General features: G+C 48.7%; 2 protein-coding genes across 2 annotated transcripts; both read left to right on the plus strand.

The window, feature by feature from the left end:
* Positions 1-146: 146 nt before the first annotated feature.
* On the plus strand, positions 147-815 carry EI90DRAFT_2848256 (uncharacterized protein; the record flags this gene model as incomplete). Its single annotated transcript, XM_039053731.1, has 1 exon — positions 147-815. A coding segment is annotated over one exon (669 nt), but the record flags the coding sequence as incomplete, so codon positions are not given.
* Positions 816-8,501: 7,686 nt separating this feature from the next.
* Positions 8,502-9,536, plus strand: EI90DRAFT_2921703 (kinase-like domain-containing protein; the record flags this gene model as incomplete). Its single annotated transcript, XM_039054780.1, is given in 6 exon segments — positions 8,502-8,873; positions 8,921-9,066; positions 9,114-9,256; positions 9,275-9,282; positions 9,321-9,404; positions 9,459-9,536. 6 exon segments carry the CDS (start codon positions 8,502-8,504, stop codon positions 9,534-9,536), a joined length of 831 nt encoding a protein of 276 aa, XP_038915561.1.
* Positions 9,537-17,683: the final 8,147 nt, after the last annotated feature.

The raw sequence follows: 17,683 nt of genomic DNA on the forward strand, positions 1-17,683 counted from the left end.
CAGCCACTTTCAGCCACTTGGGGCAACACGAGTGTTTTGAGGTCCGGATGGGAGAAACGATTCTTTCTGCACTCAGAGAAGTCCGCAGCAAGCATCCCACAGCCTCAGTTTATGAATTTTCTCAAGAAGTGAAAAAACTCCTGCTGGGTCTGTCTGGTGCATTCGAGGATCCTTGCTGGGAGGGACTTGGGGCCGAGCCCTGCATTTTCATCAAGCAAGACATTCTCCATGGTATCCACAAATTCTTTTGGGATCACCCAACTGATTGGCTCAAAAACTTACTTGGGGTTGAGGAAATCGATCATCATTTCATTGCGCAACCACCAATCTCCACTAACCGTTTTGCAGGGGGTATCTCGATAATCTCCCAAGTGACCAGGCGGGAACATCGTGCTTTCCAACAGGCAATCCTCTCTATAATTATTGGCCACGATCATGTAGATAACAAGGTCATCAATGCAATATCGTCTCTATTGGACTTCAGTTACCTGGCTCAGTATCCATCACTCTCGGCATCCAAAATACACAAGATGGAGGAAGCGCTAACTACATTCCATGGAAACAAGCAGGTGTTTGTCGATAATGGCTTGCAAGACCCACCCCATTTTCGAATACCAAAATTACACGGACTTCAGCATTTCATCAGCGATATTACAATGGGTGGGACACCAAACAATTCTTCCACTGAAACCCTGGAGTCATTGCATATCGAGATGTGCAAAGAACCTTACCTCGCATCGAACCACTGTGGATATGACAAGCAAATACTGAACTATCTTGATGTGCAAGATCGCCTGGCTATGCGTTATGCATATGAGTCACACAAGGAGAGTGAGAAGTCTCATGTAAGTAGATTAGAACATAACAAATTATCGGTTCATGGCACTGAATCTGCGATTAGGAACCCCTAGAGGGTGGCATTGCCCTTCACAATCCGGAGTTGCAAGACTTTGAGAATTTGACTCTTGGGTTCAACATTGCTCAAGATCCCCATTACCGGGCCTGCGCCATTGAGAGACTTATTCAATTGCATGATGTTCCGGATCTTATCTCATCGATATGCCGGGCATTCGCTCTCAGCAGCTATGATGGCTCTTCATCGCGCCCTCAATGGGACTATGCTATTGGCCAGCTTAATGAGCGGTTCCATTATTTGGACATATGGGATCACTTTCGGCTTGTGATTCCACCCTGTAACAAGTTTCCTGAAGAAGAGACCCTAACGATAACCTGCAAGGCACGATATGGGACCAACCCTGCACGGCTCACACCTGTTCTCGTTGATATGCACACTCAATCCATAGGGATTCACAGTAAGTTGATTCATATTATTACAATCTCATCCTCTAACTGTCAGGGCACACACCCTGACTAGCCCAGACCCGGACCCGCATCCGGACCCGCTTCCACCCACCGCGCTTCCTGCATGTGTGCACGCTCCGTGCACCGCATGCTCCGGACCCGGTTCCTACCCCTTCATGTGACTTCCGGGTATCCCCGGAAGTTTTGCTGATATTGTGGCCACTGTGGGAAGATGAGAAGTTAGCTTCCTTCTCATCTCCTTACCCACAGTAGGATTGTGCCCTGGATAGGGCTGGTCAGACCAGAGGCTGTGGACCATAGGGGAGGGTCATGGGGACCTGGGAGTCATCCCCTGACACTAACTCCATGTCCAGGATACCATGTAGCCGAACTAAGACTGGTGTTTCGGCCCTGCCTGAATGAATGACGACCAGATCGAGATGCCAAGCTCTATGCACATGTCCTATGGTATTCTCCCATCCCGGCTCGGCCATCTCGCGCAAATATGTATCAGGTCACTCAGGAGTTTGACATGCATGGACGTCGAAGATCAGGCATCATTGATATTTCCCGTATAAGGGGTCTCTGCCCACTGGCGCCATCGTTTGGTGAAAAGTGTGACCCAACTATAACATCGGATAATTGTTTCGAACAGATCAAAACATATCACATCAATCACTATGCAAGCCATTCTTTCTTTCGACGCTTTCGGTGGTCGTAGGAAGACTACTACAGCGTGCCCACCCAATCCATCACACACATTGCCAATCCACTTAAGCTTCTTTTCCCCTCCTGTCCTCCCAAACTCCTGAGGCGATTCCATTCATCTCCAATTCCCCATGGGCAATCAGCTCTGAGTGTCATATCCATCCCCAGCCATCGACTTCCGGTCCCTCCGTTCCCTCCGGTCTAACTCCGCTCCTTCTTCACTAACCTCGGAGCTCCCGTATTCCGCAATCCTCTTGGTACCCCTCAATGGTCACCACCCCCTCATTTCAATTTATTACCTACGCCTCCCTAAGTACAGAGCCCCGAAGACTTCCGGACAGCTCCGACGTCCACTAGCGCACTCCCGCCTCCGCTGGGCAATACAATCGCCCGCCCTGCAGAGCCCACCTTCAGGCCTATCCCTCCTTTCCGTTTCTGGGTTATCGCCTGCCTTTCCACTAACCCCGCAACCCAACTCGTCGGTAATATTCAGTTTAACCCCATTAGCTCCGCTCCATTCGGCTCCGCCAATTGCGGACCCATCTTCGCTGTAACCATATATATATCCCACTTGTACATAGGTTACACTCCAGTAATAAAATCAACTAGAGTTACCCCCCTTAGTGTCAGGGCACAGCCCCTGACCCCACACACCCTCAGGTACCCTTCCCCCATTTTCTCCTATTTTTCCCTTCACTGTTCCACAATCCCGCATGCATGCAGACCGTGGGAACGTTCTGGGCGAGTTACTCGCCCAGAAACCATCACAGCCACAACCATGGGAACTTTCTGGGCGAGCTGCTTGCCCAGAATCTTCCCACGGGGGGGTGCCAATTATGGAAAGTCGGCAAAGAGCCGAAAACTGTATAGTTCCCGGCTCCCATTTGTAGCGGCTTCACAGGAGGTTGAGAAGGTTACCCTTCTTCTCAACTCATTTCCTGTGAAGGCTGGGGCTAGCCCCCTCAGTGAGTTTGAAGACCTCGGACTGGGACTAGATACCCCAGCGACTCGGAGGATCCCCTTGGGCCCATCACGGAACGAGGGCCGGACCCTGACACTTAGGTTCTGATTGCCATTCAGTAAGTTAGGGCACGGATGTGTCACTAGGCACAGCGCTCTTGGCAGAAGTTGCTGAGGCCAAAGCCCTCCACTACGGAGACACTCCTTCGTCTCGAATCCGGTCTCTGACACTGAGCCCTACTCCTGTTCTCGTACGTTGTCTTCGTTCACCCATGTTCACAAAAATATGTTGCAACCCCACTGCATAGTCCAATTCCGACTGTCCCTTCACCTGTTCCTCCTGTTCTGCCTGCATTGCTGAGTCCTGCACCGACTAGCCCCGCTAGACCTCCTAGTGAAATCCTCACGATTCCTGGTGAGGATCGTGTTCCGCTTATTGGGTCTGTCATCACCATACACTCACCAATGGTTCTGGGTTTGCTCTCTATTTCTGAACTAGTACTGTCACGCTTCCAACCCAACCCGATCTCTTCTCGGCTCACTGTGCATCCGGTGTCGGAGCTGTATGAGATGACTGCACCATCTTCGCCATTGTCTGTCTCATCTCCTTCGCCATTCTCCAGCATCATTGAGCAAGTATTTCCAGTCCAAGTGTTGTGTCTGTCATATCCATTCCCGGCCATCAACTTCCGGTCCCTCCGTTCCCTCCGGTCTAACCCCGCTCCTCCTTCACTAACCTCGGAGCTCCCATATTCCGCAATCCTCTCGGCACCCCTCAATGGTCACCACCCCCTCATTTCAATTTATTACCTACGCCTCCCTAAGTATACTTCCGGACAGCTCCGACGTCCGCTAGCGCACCCCCGCCTCCGCTGGGCAATACAATCGCCTGCCCTGCAGAGCCTACCTTCGGGCTTATCCCTCCTTCCCATTTCTGGGTTAACGCCTGCCTCTCCGCTAACCCCACGACCCGACTCGTCGGTAATATTCAGTCGGCTAATGATTAAACCCGTTAGCTCCACTCCGTCCGGCTCCGCCAATTGCGGACCCATCTTCGCTGTAACCATATATATATATCCCGTTTGTACATAGGTTACACCCCAGTAGTAAAATCAACTAGAGTTACCCCCCTAGGTTCTAATTGCCAGTCAGTAAGTTAGGGCACGGACGTGTCACTAGGCACAGCGCTCTTGGCAGAAGTCGCTGAGGCCGAAGCCCTCCGCTACGGAGACATTCCTTCGTCTCGAATCTGGTCTCTGACAGTGTCTTGCATCTCCTCTGACTCGCTAAACTTTGTGGAGTATCCACCTGTCGCAAGATTTGTCTGGACCTTTATCACCGACTGTCAAGTTTTCACCTATCAGTTCGGCCTCTCGGGTCATCTGCGACTGCTGAGTCCCCACTTCCAACTACAGAGCCGTTGGTCCCTTGTCAGGGGACGACTCCCGCGTCCCCATGACCCTCCCCTATGGTCCACAGCCTCTGGTCTGGCCAGCCCTATCCAGGGCACAATCTACTGTGGGTAAGGAGATGAGAAGGAAGCTAACTTCTCATCTTCCCACAGTGGCCACAATATCAGCAAAACTTCCGGGGATACCCGGAAGTCACATGAAGGGGTAGGAACCGGGTCCGGAGCATGCGGTGCACGGAGCGTGCGCACGTGCGGGAAGCACGGCGGGTGGAAGCGGGTCCGGATGCGGGTCCGGGTCTGGGCTAGTCAGGGTGTGTGCCCTGACATCCCTTCAATCGCACCTGTTACGACAACATTGGAACCCTCAGAAGAGCCAACTTCCGAACTTCAATGGAGTAGTTATCGCCAATTGTCACTTCTGAGCCCTCGGAGGAGCGGATTCCAGTGACTGTCACCATGGAGCCTAGCGAGGAGCAAATCTCAAAGACCATGACGTCGGAACCTAGTGGGGAGCGAATTTCAGAGACTATCATTTCCAAACCTTCTGAGGAATGGATATTAGATATCACCTCGTAGCTTTCCTCAGAACCAATATCGGAAATCATCATCTCTGAGCCTTCTGAAGAACCCATATCAGTCATTATTACTTTGGAGCTCTCGATTCCAACTATCTCAAGCATTGCCATTCTCACTTCGCCTCCATCTAGCGAAGGCATATCAAGTCCGAGGATAACCGTGGTTTCCGAAATACCTACTCTCATGACCCCTCCTCCACCGACAGCTAAGTCACCGTCGCTAGCCAAAACCGATGGTTCATATGAGTCCAGCATCTTACGTCCATCCCCATCACTGCATTCGGCTGCCCTTCCGGAGCTGGACCTGTCTCTCGAGACATCTTTCCTGCAGCCTTCCGAATCCTTTGTGCCTCTTCCACGAGGTCCTCAATGGACTGTTGAGTGTTTGCCATTGTCGCCCACGTCTCTCCGTGATAAGTGCTATGATTGTTCCTCCAATTGTGGTTTCATGGCCGCTTTCTCCGACAACCCCCAGTAGCTCGATAACACCTGTGAGTGAATGACTAACATTGATGTTAATGAGTAGCAGGTGACACTACTTTCGTGTAGCCTGTAATTCTTGCAGAAATCCCAACAGTTCCATCGTCTGTCCAGGTCCAAGCTCTGCTATCAGCAAGCAATTTACCTTCTATCCGGTCACAGCTTGAAACCATTGAGGCGGCAACCATTGAGGAAGAAGGTCCCCCCTTTGGCAGTAGACATTAACTGCATCTTCAATAGGCTGCAAGAACTCTCCAATCAGACGGACCGTCAAGGCAGGCGGGTTGATGAACATCTCCGGAAGATAGAGGATGACATAATGGAGCTTGCCGATCTGCTTCGAAGGAAAGAAGAGCCTCGTCCCAGGAAGGGTGTGTCGGTGCAGTGATCTCCATCAGTACGGGAGGTCCGAGAAGTCGTGCCAGTTCCACCTCCACCCCCAGAACCCGTGGTGGAACCTGTGTAAGAAGTAGCCTATCCCTCACCTCAACCTTTTCGCACAGGGTCTCCCTTGTCCTTTGTTTCAAGTATTTCATTTTTATCTTCCCACTACTTGGATGTCAGTCTGCTCGATCCCCCAGCTCTCCCTCATTGGCAAGTACTCCTGTTTCGTCTCCCCCTAGTTCTGAAACATCAGAATCTACCATACCATCCTCTCCTACCTCCACTGCCACCACCGCTACTGCTTGTCCTCAAGTCGATCTTACTGCACTTCGGGACATGTTATCTACATTACAGCAGCAAAGCGCTAATCTCCTTGAGGACCAGCTGGAAACAAGGGTGCTTCTTCAAGAACTGTATGACCGGCCACCGCCAACACAGCTGGAGATTAGACTGCCTTCAGTTCGTAATGAGGCACAGGAGGCTGCGTCACGGAAAGGGATTACAGACTTGCTTCATCGGATTCTTAATGCCCGTGGTATCATTTCTGATATGCAGGACCGAGAAGTTGCGCCCCTGCAGCTCCACCTGCCCAACCTCCCTTGGAGGAGAGTAGCAACGAGTGGGCTGATAGTATGGTGAAGAAAAATGGAGTCAGCTGAATCGCAGTCCCATCGTTACAGTACGGCATCTCGTGCACCTATAGATCTCTTGCTGAAGCTGAGCCAGAGGGGCGAGGCTGCTGTTGAGCCTCCAACTATTACCATACCCACCCCAGTAACAGTAGTGGAGGGTTCCTCCTTTGTCCCAGAGGGCATGCAATGCAAGTCCATGAGCACTGTAGAGCAGATGCCGACAGGAGAGGACGTTTCCAGTGTCACAGATCGCCTGCCCTTCCTCCAGGGCCCAAGGATTGGCCTGTTCAAGAAGGCTCTCCATGCTGAAAATTCGAGTATCGTGAGCCCAGAGAGCTAGAGACTTTGGAGTCCAGCATACAGCTCCCTCCACCGGGGAGGCCTCAGAGGCTGTTGACCCTGCATTGGACTTGAAGATAGTTTGTGATCATAGAAAGGCTCGGAGAGGTGGAGGCGGGACGTTCATTCCGTCACCAGGAGTTCCAATGGTGACAGCTATTTATTCGTCTCAAGCATTCTTTTTATAATATTGGCAGGAGCCCGAGCCCAAGCCTCCAATTGAACACCTCAGATGTCCACCCACGACTCCACCAGATTTAGTTCCGGCCCCGGATGCGGTACAACAAACCTCCGGAAAAGCCTTTGCCAGCTGGGGCCCCACCTGTGAGTGGAATGCAACATGATGTGACGAATGAATACTGCTCACCCTTTGCTAGGCCCCACCTGTAACAAAACAGGAAAAAGAGGCACCCTGGCCTCCTACAGCCCCAATTGTCCTGAGTGTGGCTGTTCTGCCTCCAACAGCAGTACGCAAGATAGAAGATGATATAATGGAGCTCGCCGATCTGCTTCGACAGAAAGAAGAGTCAGTGCAACGATCTCCATCAGTATGGGAGGTCCGAGAAGTCGTACCAGTCCTGCCTCCATCCCCTGAACCCATGGTGGAGCCTATAGAAGAGGCTGTCTACCCCTCACCTCCCCCTCTTCACCCAGAGTCGTCTGACGCACTTATCAGGTCCTTGGGTGGACTGTGATGTCATTCATCGGACTCATGCATCGAATGCAATGTCTTAACTCACTCAGCCGCTTTGCTTGAGCGCCTCTGGACCCGTATCTTCACGTCTGCCTTTGCTGGACTCAATGGGGGACTCGGTGCTGCTCCAGGGACATCATGGGCCACCTCAGAATAGCACTCCTCATCAAGGTATGCGTATACATCCTTTCAAAGGCCAATTGGCAGAGGCCCTCATCCTTAAGGCATGCCTTAGTGTCAATGTCGAAAAATCCCTCATTTTCGGGGTATGAATCCAATTCAGAGTCGTCACAGTTGGCTTTACAAAAGTTCTCGTCATTACAATGCAAGTCTAAGTCAAGGACTGTTTTGCAGACGGCTGGCTCGGCCTCGGGTCACGAATCAAGCTGTCCCTCATCAGTGAGTCTGCCTGTCTCATTTCTCCCTAGCTCTGAAATAATTAATGCGATTGTACGTTTCTGTGCCGTGAGGATGCGGACAACCCCAATAACTGCAGAATGAAGGAAAAGTTATGGACTTTGTAGCAGTGGGGGATTTCTGTTGCAGACGAGGGCCAACAGGAGGAGCTTTTGAGCACGTTGGCTCCTGTTCTTTGAGCCGGGTTATGCTCGGCGAGACACAGACAACATGCTTGTCAACAGCAGCACAGACATGGTAAGTAACTTCATGGATATTCCTACCTACACTGATAGGGCATCTGGTGCAGACGAGAGCATGGAGAAGAAAGGAAAGAAGCAAGATGAGGCCGTTGAAATCCTGAAAGAGTACCCACTTGTCAAATTCTCGGACTACCCAACATTGCAAAATGTTAGCGCGGACCCTCTTTCGCATTGTTATGCTATTTTGGACTACTGATGGACTCCTGAAGATTGACCGTTCGTTCCAGGCTGAAGTTTTCAAGATGAGATTTCCGGGCATTTCCGCTTCCGGCCTTAAAACTCACATTTCCCTCCAGCTTGTCACTCGCTCGGCTCCGAAAATCGTTTCTCATCTTCACTCACCCCATAAGTCTGATGATGCCTCACGCACTCCTCAACGATGTTGATTTGCAACCCACCCGACGTTGGAATATGTCAATGTTTGGACTGGGTCATGAACTTGGGAGAGGAAAGTTTGCCAGAGTCCATGTCGCTCGTACCAAGTGCCCCTCAATGTCAACACTCGCCTTGAAAGTCCTGTGCAAGTCTGAACTGGACCAAAATGTCGAGGAACAAGTTCAATGTGAAATCAAAACCCACAAGAATCTCGTCCACCCAAACATCATCTGCCTCTACGGCTCTTTCGACGATAAGGTGCGAATATGTTTAGTGCTTGAGTTGGCTCCGAAAGGAACGTTGTTCGATCGCGTTTTGGAATGGCACCGTGTTCCGGAACAGATGAGCAGTCAAGTAGGTCCGTTCAAATACCAATGACTATGACCATTGATTGTTTTCAGTACATTGCTCAACTAACAGATGCGCTCGAATATTTGCATGGCAAGCACATCATTTACTGCAACATTGACTTGGAGAACATCCTTGTCGATGTTCATGGACGGGTTAAGTTAGCGGACTTCAGTTATAGCACTCAAACACGCAACCAGTAAGTCTTTCATGGTCACCTTGAACAGTACTAACATAACTTCTCAGCCAAACAACTATTTGCGGCACAACCGCTTATTTGGCTCCCGAAATGGTCGAAAATCAACCATACTTGGAGAAAGTAGATCACTGGGCACTTGGTGTCCTTACTTATCAATTACTCACTGGTAAATCTCCTTTCACGGGAAGGAGTAAACAAGGTATGTGAGACCCACCAGTACATTGTCCAGTCTGTTGAATGACATGGTGCGATAGATACATACATATCGATGGATTATGGAGGTTGATCTCTGGATACCCAATCATGTTTCATTGGACGCCTCCAACCTTATCCAACGTGTATGTTCAGACTTCAAGTTCTTTTCAGCCCTACTGCTACTAACCTCTCGCTAGTTGCTGTGCAAAAATCCAGAGGATAGACTCACTCTTAGTGAGGTCAAAAACCATCGGTGGATATCACGATACCAGTGAACTTTTATTCCGACGTTTGTACATACATAATATATACTAATGATATGTACAATAATTGGGCTGATTGGGCTGATTGGGCTGACTCGATCCATCGGTTGTCGTGATTGAGCACATTGGGTGCTCTCAACCATTTCAATCAAGCTCGGAAGTTTCCTGATGTGGGGTGGGAACCGAAGAAGTAACCTTCTTCTCAACATTCCCACTTCAGGTAAGCATTGGGCCTGCCAGTACGCACGCCCGATCCACCCCCCATGAGGTCCTTAGCACCGGACACTACACCCGGACCGCCTCGACCCCGGACGCGACCCTGACATCCTTCTTGTAATAGGAGGAAAACCAAGCACTGATCTATCAGAGCCTCCAACTTTATAGATGAAAGCATCTATGTATGATGTTCCTTGGACTAGCTCCCGCACCCAGAATTGATTATTTGCAGAAAACGGGAATCACATGTGCCAGAATGTTCCGCGTGCCGTTCAAACGCAGTGGAAGAAGCAAATCACCGCTTACTAACCATCCTGCCCAACGAAGAGAGTCATGGGAAGATCCTGCATGGTTGCTTTGGCTGTGCATGGAGATCCATGACCACTACGATAATATTGTTTATCCTGCAGCTTCTCAGCCGCCCTGGTTTCACAGCCTAGTCAGCCATCTAATGACGGCCTATAGAGGGGGGCCGTTTGGCCTTCAAATGGGCCTAAAAGGGGGTATTTACTAGTGGATGTCCTGGACGTCCTGGTGAAGACTGATCCATTCACCAGGACATCCCCAGGATGTCCTGGGATGATTCTATAATTCAATCAAATTCAATCAAATGCTTCTGTGATTCAATCAAATTTGTATTATTCAGGGTAGACATTCAAAACATAATGCCGCAATTGAATCTGATTTCCCATGACAATCCTCAGCTGCTCAACTGTCTGTGCACAATGCTGGCCACTGTCTGAAGGGGTGTCAACACTGTTTCCCACGTCCCCAACACACTTTACGCAGATGGATAGCCCCTTTGAATAGCTTCCAGAATATATATTTTGAGACTGAATTGACCAATAAATCATCGAGAAAAACGCAAAATACTTTTTTGGACGCGAGTCTTTTGGGTTAGTGTGGCTGTCCACCTCATGTCTGTGCACAGTGCTGGTCATTGTCCGGAGGGGTGTCCAGACTGTTTCCCACGGTGTCAACACACTTTGCGTAGTTGGATAGCCCCTTCAAATAGCTTCCAGAATATATAATTTGAGACTAAATTGACAAGCAAGTTATTGAGAAAAATGCAAAATACTTTTTTGAATGCAAGTCTTTGGGATAGTGCTTGGGCCACTAAATTTCACTGACAGTCATCGAAGTCATCGAAATTCCCGGGTCACTGATATCCCAAAGACTCGTGTCCAAAAAAGTATTTTGCATTTTTCTCAATAACTTGCTTGTCAATTTAGTCTCAAATTATATATTCTGGAAGCTATTTGAAGGGGCTATCCAACTACGCAAAGTGTGTTGACACCGTGGGAAACAGTCTGGACACCCCTCCGGACAATGACCAGCACTGTGCACAGACATGAGGTGGACAGCCACACTAACCCAAAAGACTCGCGTCCAAAAAAGTATTTTGCGTTTTTCTCGATGATTTATTGGTCAATTCAGTCTCAAAATATATATTCTGGAAGCTATTCAAAGGGGCTATTCAACTATGTAAAGTGTGTTCAGACCGTGGGAAACAGTGTTGACATCCCTCTAGACAGTGGTCAGCATGTGCACAGACCATGGGATGGACGAGTATGGCATTCCGGGACAATTTGCAACCATTGAATCAAACTGAATTAGGACATCTGAGGACGTTTGCAACAAATGAATGAAACTGAATGGCCAGGATGTCCTAGGACGTTTATAGTGAAAAAGGCCTTTTAGGCCCCATGCAAACGTCCTGAGGTCCCCCCTATAAAGGCCCACATAGTGGTTGTCCAAGGTGTCCCGTTTCACGCGGCGTGGCAAACAGGAACTAAAGACGCCCACTTGTTATACTACAGTAGCTTTAAAGCTTTTCAATTCTGTACAACGCCGGATGGTCCCCTGCACGCATGCATTAATATCCTGGGGCTTTAATCAATGAGTGATTGGGCACTCAGCGGTAGAAAACTACTCCTGATGACACGGTACATGACATAACTAACACTTTGATCGCTGCTATATACGACGCTCGCACCGCACCGTACGTACGAGTGCTCATCAGTTAACCATCATGTCGATTTCGCTATACGGTAGCTTGCCATCGGGGAAGTTTTTGCGCAGGTACACATTGTGGACTTTGTGTTCCGATCCGCCCTAAAGGCATGATACAGTAACGTTCCTCAGTTTCCAAAGCAATCAGAAAATCATATTCGACGATCGCCCACATGTGCCAAGCAGTACTGCTCCATTATGTCAGCTGACTGCCAACTGGTATCAGGACTCCCCAAGGCTGGAATTGGTCTGATAGGGAACGGTCAGGGCGGAAACTAGATAAGCTTGCTAACGCACGTTCGTCGCCTGGGCTGTTCATTGTACTGGTGTGGATAGGTACTCGTTGCGAATGCAATGTTGCCCAAATCCAAAAATCCAATGCGTAAATTCTAGGGGGGGACCAAGTCCTGATCCCCCCGGGCCGGACCCTTGCCGACGGGACGTAAAGTTGCACGAATCCTGACCTGCGAACAAGCGCCCATGATGGTTTGTGATGAAAACTGCTTTCTGGACCCTAAATTGCTCGGACTGATCGTGGCTTGTGCGGTTTTATAAGTACTATACTCGTTCGCACAACCCCTCCGTGCGTGTGTGCCTGCCACTACTCAACTGCTATTCAGGGCATGCTTTCCCAACAGTACTCCATATCATATTGGCGCCAGACCCAGACCCTGGAAGTGCCCTCTCCTGACTGAAATTTTGTAGCGCATAAACCGTGTTGCAAATTGTTGTACCCATATACAACGGCCAGTTCCTTCCGTTGATCTCCCTGACGCCCCTCCCCTCCCAGGGGACTCGAATTTGGGCATGTTACCCATCTCTTAGTTGCAATACATAAGCACAACCGCGGATTGCGCAATGGAATATGGGAAGTCATCTCCATTTGATGTGCGCAACTCACTCGCATTCGAGCGAATAATGGGGACATTGACGTTCTGATTCTGAACTGGGCTATGCGACCAAGCCTAGACTCTTTGGGAGGCTCTTTTTTTTCTGTCTTTGCTTTTTTTGCAACTTATTTTTTATTTATAAAAAAAAAATCCTCTCGCTGATGATGTGATAATATCAATGGCGCACAGGCCGAGTGATCGATGAGGGTTCACAAAAATTGCAAGTTCCGGGAACACCAACGAGTGGAAGTTTATATGAGATTGGGGACATCGAATATGGTAAGTACTTTGGCGAATCCCTTCGGAACATTGGGTCCTCCCTATCCGTGGCGTGTGTGGGTTGTGGGTGCCATGCGAACTTTTGCGAATACTATTGTGTACCGCCATTACGGATGAGTGTTGTTATGCTGTTACGATAAAGTTTTCCCATATCACTTATGGGGCTGTGGTAGATCCATCTTGCACCAATCCAACCGGATTGCGGGATATATATGCCTCAACCGACTGCGAAAAATTAATTTTATATCTGTTCATCAAGAAGAGAGTTATTGGGATAACCTCCAATCCCCGGCTCAACGACAAGGCAATAATATACGCTGCGGCACAGTCCGTACGTGTACCTATAAAATGCAAGATCTTGTAATGAAGAGACCGGAGGACAACGGTGTATTTTATGTTTGCCTTGAATTGTGGATCAAATCGCCGGTATATGAACGATTATCAGTGAAGATGAATAATTACATTATACATATCAAAGATAAGTACTTTGCCCTCGTGATTACGAGAATTCCGAGTCCGATATCGAAGCGGCGGCGTTCGGGGGATCGAATTACCACACCAGCCGAGTTCCGTTCTGGATCAACTCCGAGCAGCCCTATGCGGGTTGTTACGCATTAGGAAATCTTTATATATACAACGCGACGACCGAGCTTGTACTCACAGTCGTTACGGCGTAGAGTGGAAGAACGATCAGTGAGTACACAGACTTGCCACGTTGGAATGTGTTGCATTTTAATTTGCGCACAGTAAGGCCGAGTTACAAAACTCGTTCATGTATATCTATTACATGCAGTCATATCATTTCATTGTAGGTACCCAAATTGTCCCTTCGCATGGGTAGTAATATCGCCAGTACTAGTAATCGATCCGAAGCTATGTACAATATGGAGCTCGTATAATGCGCTTGTACATTCGATATGGTATGGTGATGTCGCTAAGTGCAAACCTGTTCTGGTAGTAACTCGATTTGGTGCATAAAACCAACGGGGCAGGGGGGCCAGTAACCGGTGTCCTCGACTCATAATAACCGGTACGCACGCGCTCTGACGTATGACTCGCCCACTACAACGCCAAACGTGCAAGTAGTTATATACGTGCGCGCAGCCACCGCGGCGCAGCGCGGCAGCTCGACCCGTGTTTGTTACATACACAGCTAGCCCGGCCACTGTAGCTAGCGCTAGACGCGCGGTTCTTTGGCTCAAAACTCTCGCCCCCCCCACAGCAACACTACATAAAGAAAGGAATATGGGCGCCCTATATTTGCATAGACCACAAGAATTTCAACTCTCCCCCCAAAGAACGATTACATACACATTAATTACAAATTGCCAAATGATGAGTCTTTTCGATTACTTAGTACGAAAAGGTGGTTGTGGTTGTGGGGGGGCAGTCGCGTCAGTCGGTGGAAAGCTTGTCCCTCCTCCTGCTGTGCGCATTGACAATAACAATAACATATCTCCGGAAAACATGCACCTTTGATGATTGGTCATAGTTCGAGGAAAATTTGTATATAGGATGTGATTTGGGGAATAGATGAATTGCACATTTGTAAACGCTAGCTAAGCGAGGTACACTTGCACAAGCGAGGGAGATCGGCCAGAGGTCATTTGCCCAGGAGCAAAAAAAAAATGCCAGGGTTGGGGCAACATCGGAATGACTAGAATTAGTCATGTCTCAGTAACTACATAACTGGGTGCACACACCCACACCCCGCATCAAAGTGCAATCATAACGTACCTTAGGGTTCGGAGTTTGCCTCCCTTTCGATCGTTGTTCCAAAATGGAAATCGAAGTTTGGAATGTTCTTGGGGATGAGGATGGGGGTGTTGTACTTGCGTTTCCTCGTTCCTTGATCGAGTTCCGACGCCGACTCCGGTTCGACCGCGGTGATCAGCGATAAGTTATATACACACAAACAGCTACATACTGCATACATAGAAGGCAATCTTGGCGGCCTTGCATTGAGATTCGAGGGCGAACAGTGATCAGTTTGTTGATGCACGAGTGAGTGAATAGTTTCCGTGCCTCCCAGAAATGGTTATAGTAAGGGACGGGGCTGAGGACATAGTGATCGTCAGGACACTGATCAGTGTGAAGGCCTTGTCGGTCATGTCAACATGTTCAACAGGGATTTATCGGGCAGGGCCCAGGCACGGAGACTTCCGTCTTTTGCTCGTAAAATGCATTCGGGTTGCGCCGACGCGGGCATGTTGTGCTTATCTGTTCCCCCAACCCTTCCAGTTTCTCTCTATGTACACGTTAGAGCCAGAAGCAACTCGACGCGGTGATTGTGTGGGATTTGAGTCCGCAGGTTGTGCAAGTGATCCAGTATCACAATCATATCAGTAAATCCCTAATTCTTTTATTTTAAAATTTACCGCTAGTTTTTTTCAATAACAATCACAGCGCGTCCATCTCCGTGTGACCTTTTCCCTTTCCAACCCCGCTAGAAAGGCCGTCCGTGCGTTTGACACGTTGTGCTGGGATGCTTTTTTTAATCTAATCTGACCTTTTTTTTCGCTGTCGGCAATGCCCGTTAAGTAAGCTCTTTCTTTTCTTCCCTTCTAGCTTCTACGCGCGTGGCGGATCGATCGCCTATCGATGTCATGGGGTCCTGGCTATAGCAGTACTAGTAACACATTGAGCACATGATGCATCGTCCATCCATCTTATCTCTCGGGCTCAGGTTGTGCCTGTGTTTGCCCGTGAGTGAATGCACATAAGTAGGAAGTTACTATATACTATTCTTACTGGAAGAGGCTAAAGCTAGTAAGTACTGGACTGGCTCGAACGTCAACGGGAGTCTGTTGACCGTAACCATATTACATGCACTTTGGCTTCGTATCACCATTTGCGCCTGAACCCGACTAGTGCAAACACCTTGCCATGCATGCACAAACCATGATGCATAATGCGTGATATACATAGGCAACGCTTGATCCATCATATATATATATATATATATATATCGTATCCATCTACCCCCAGTTTGGGCTAGTACGTGTCATACATACTCTCTCACGCCACGATGATCTCCTACTCCTAGCGCTGGTAGCCTGATTATAATCGTATCTGGCTTTGGCAAAGCTATCATCTCTTTGGTTCCTTCTTTGTCTCTGGCTCGGAGTGGTATAGCAGCACTGCGATAATATCGCGCTTCCACACCACAAAACCCGTTCTTGTTGTGCGCATGACTCCATAGCTATACTGCGGTAGTAGTAGGGTAGTAGCTACCACGCGTAACCCAAAAACGCAGGTGGCATGTCACACGCGAGATATATACTTGTTGTGTGTGTGTGTACATATATGATGGACGTGGCCATGCATGTTTTGCAATTCATGCCAGTTTTACGGGTACTGATACTTAGTCGATCACACGATCATATATACACATATAGAAGCTCGTTAATATTATTGTGTGCCATTGCTAGTCTGGCTGCCAGCTGGCTGGCTTGGTTAGTAGCTGCTAGAGTTGCAGTACTGATATCCGTACCCGTGGGGGGGGTCCGTGCAGAGTGAGGACTCACTCCGGATATTGAGGGGGGTCCTGATCATCTCCCTCCCTCGCTTTTGGTGTGGATTGATGAAATTACTTATTACCTCTTACAGTATGATCATATTCCCATCATCTAATCTAGTGAAGATTCGTGCTGTAGTGGGATTTTAGCCTCGGAGCTGCACCCTCGTTTTCCCTTCCTTCCTTCCTTCCCTCATTCGGAATGGGATGTTCTTGTGCCATTGTCGGAAATTGGAAGGTGTGGCCTTGCAGCATTGGGGCTTACATACTTGAATGGGAAAAGGTGTCACGGATGATCAACAGGGTGTTATACGAAATAGACGTTTTTTTTTTTTACATGGACATATATAAGTAAGGACAGGCACATCCGGGTTGCATGGGCACGCGAGCGCCCTACACATGTTCGTTGCGTAGTTTTGCTTCCTAGCTTGCATGCGTCAAATGCATGCGTGCGATGCATGGATCAGGTTGCCCGGGCTACATATGTACAAACAGAGTGGACACACGCATGCATGTTACTTGAAAATTGATTGCGTAGCCGTATGAGGGAGATACTAGTAGCAATAACTAGCTGCTAGGGCTCTCACGGAGCTTTACCATTACTAGCTCGTTAGGTCATCGCTAGTTATGATTCGGATTATTATTATTTTCTTTTTTTTTTCTGCATAGTGGTGGTTGGATCTATGTATATCGACTTCGCTCATAGATCAGGGAGGCTAGCCTCGCTTGCTTCGAACATCATTAATAAATTAGGCTGACAAACACACCTTCTCCATCATCAAGTTCATCAACATATTCTCAAACGAACTAATGATATTCTTCTCTTACTCCTCGGAGCTAAGCTAGTCCTAGCGTGTACATTGATGACTGTGTGCCCAGGCGGCGATCCCCACGCTTCTTGCTTTCGAGTGTAAGCAAGCAGCCGTGACCGACGCGATCCTTTGTTTGTACTTCGGATTCTTCGAAGTCAAGTTACGGACATACACACATATATTTATATACGCGCGGTGACACCGGATCAAACACGTCCAGGGGAATTGTAATCAGTTTATTTTGTTTTACTCAGCAGCCCCCCGCCTGGTCTCACCTTTGTTTAAATAACATTAATTCCGAAGTTTGTGGCGCCAGCCCGAAGCACCGGGGATCGGTATCATGACTCCGTACTAAGTAAGGGCTCGACAATTTGTATGTCGATATATCGATCCTCCGTTGAACAGAGATAAAACGTCCCTTTCCCGGCCCCG

This window comes from Cantharellus anzutake, assembly GCF_015039405.1.
Source record: "Cantharellus anzutake strain C23 chromosome Unknown EI90scaffold_26, whole genome shotgun sequence".
NCBI lineage: Eukaryota > Fungi > Basidiomycota > Agaricomycetes > Cantharellales > Hydnaceae > Cantharellus > Cantharellus anzutake.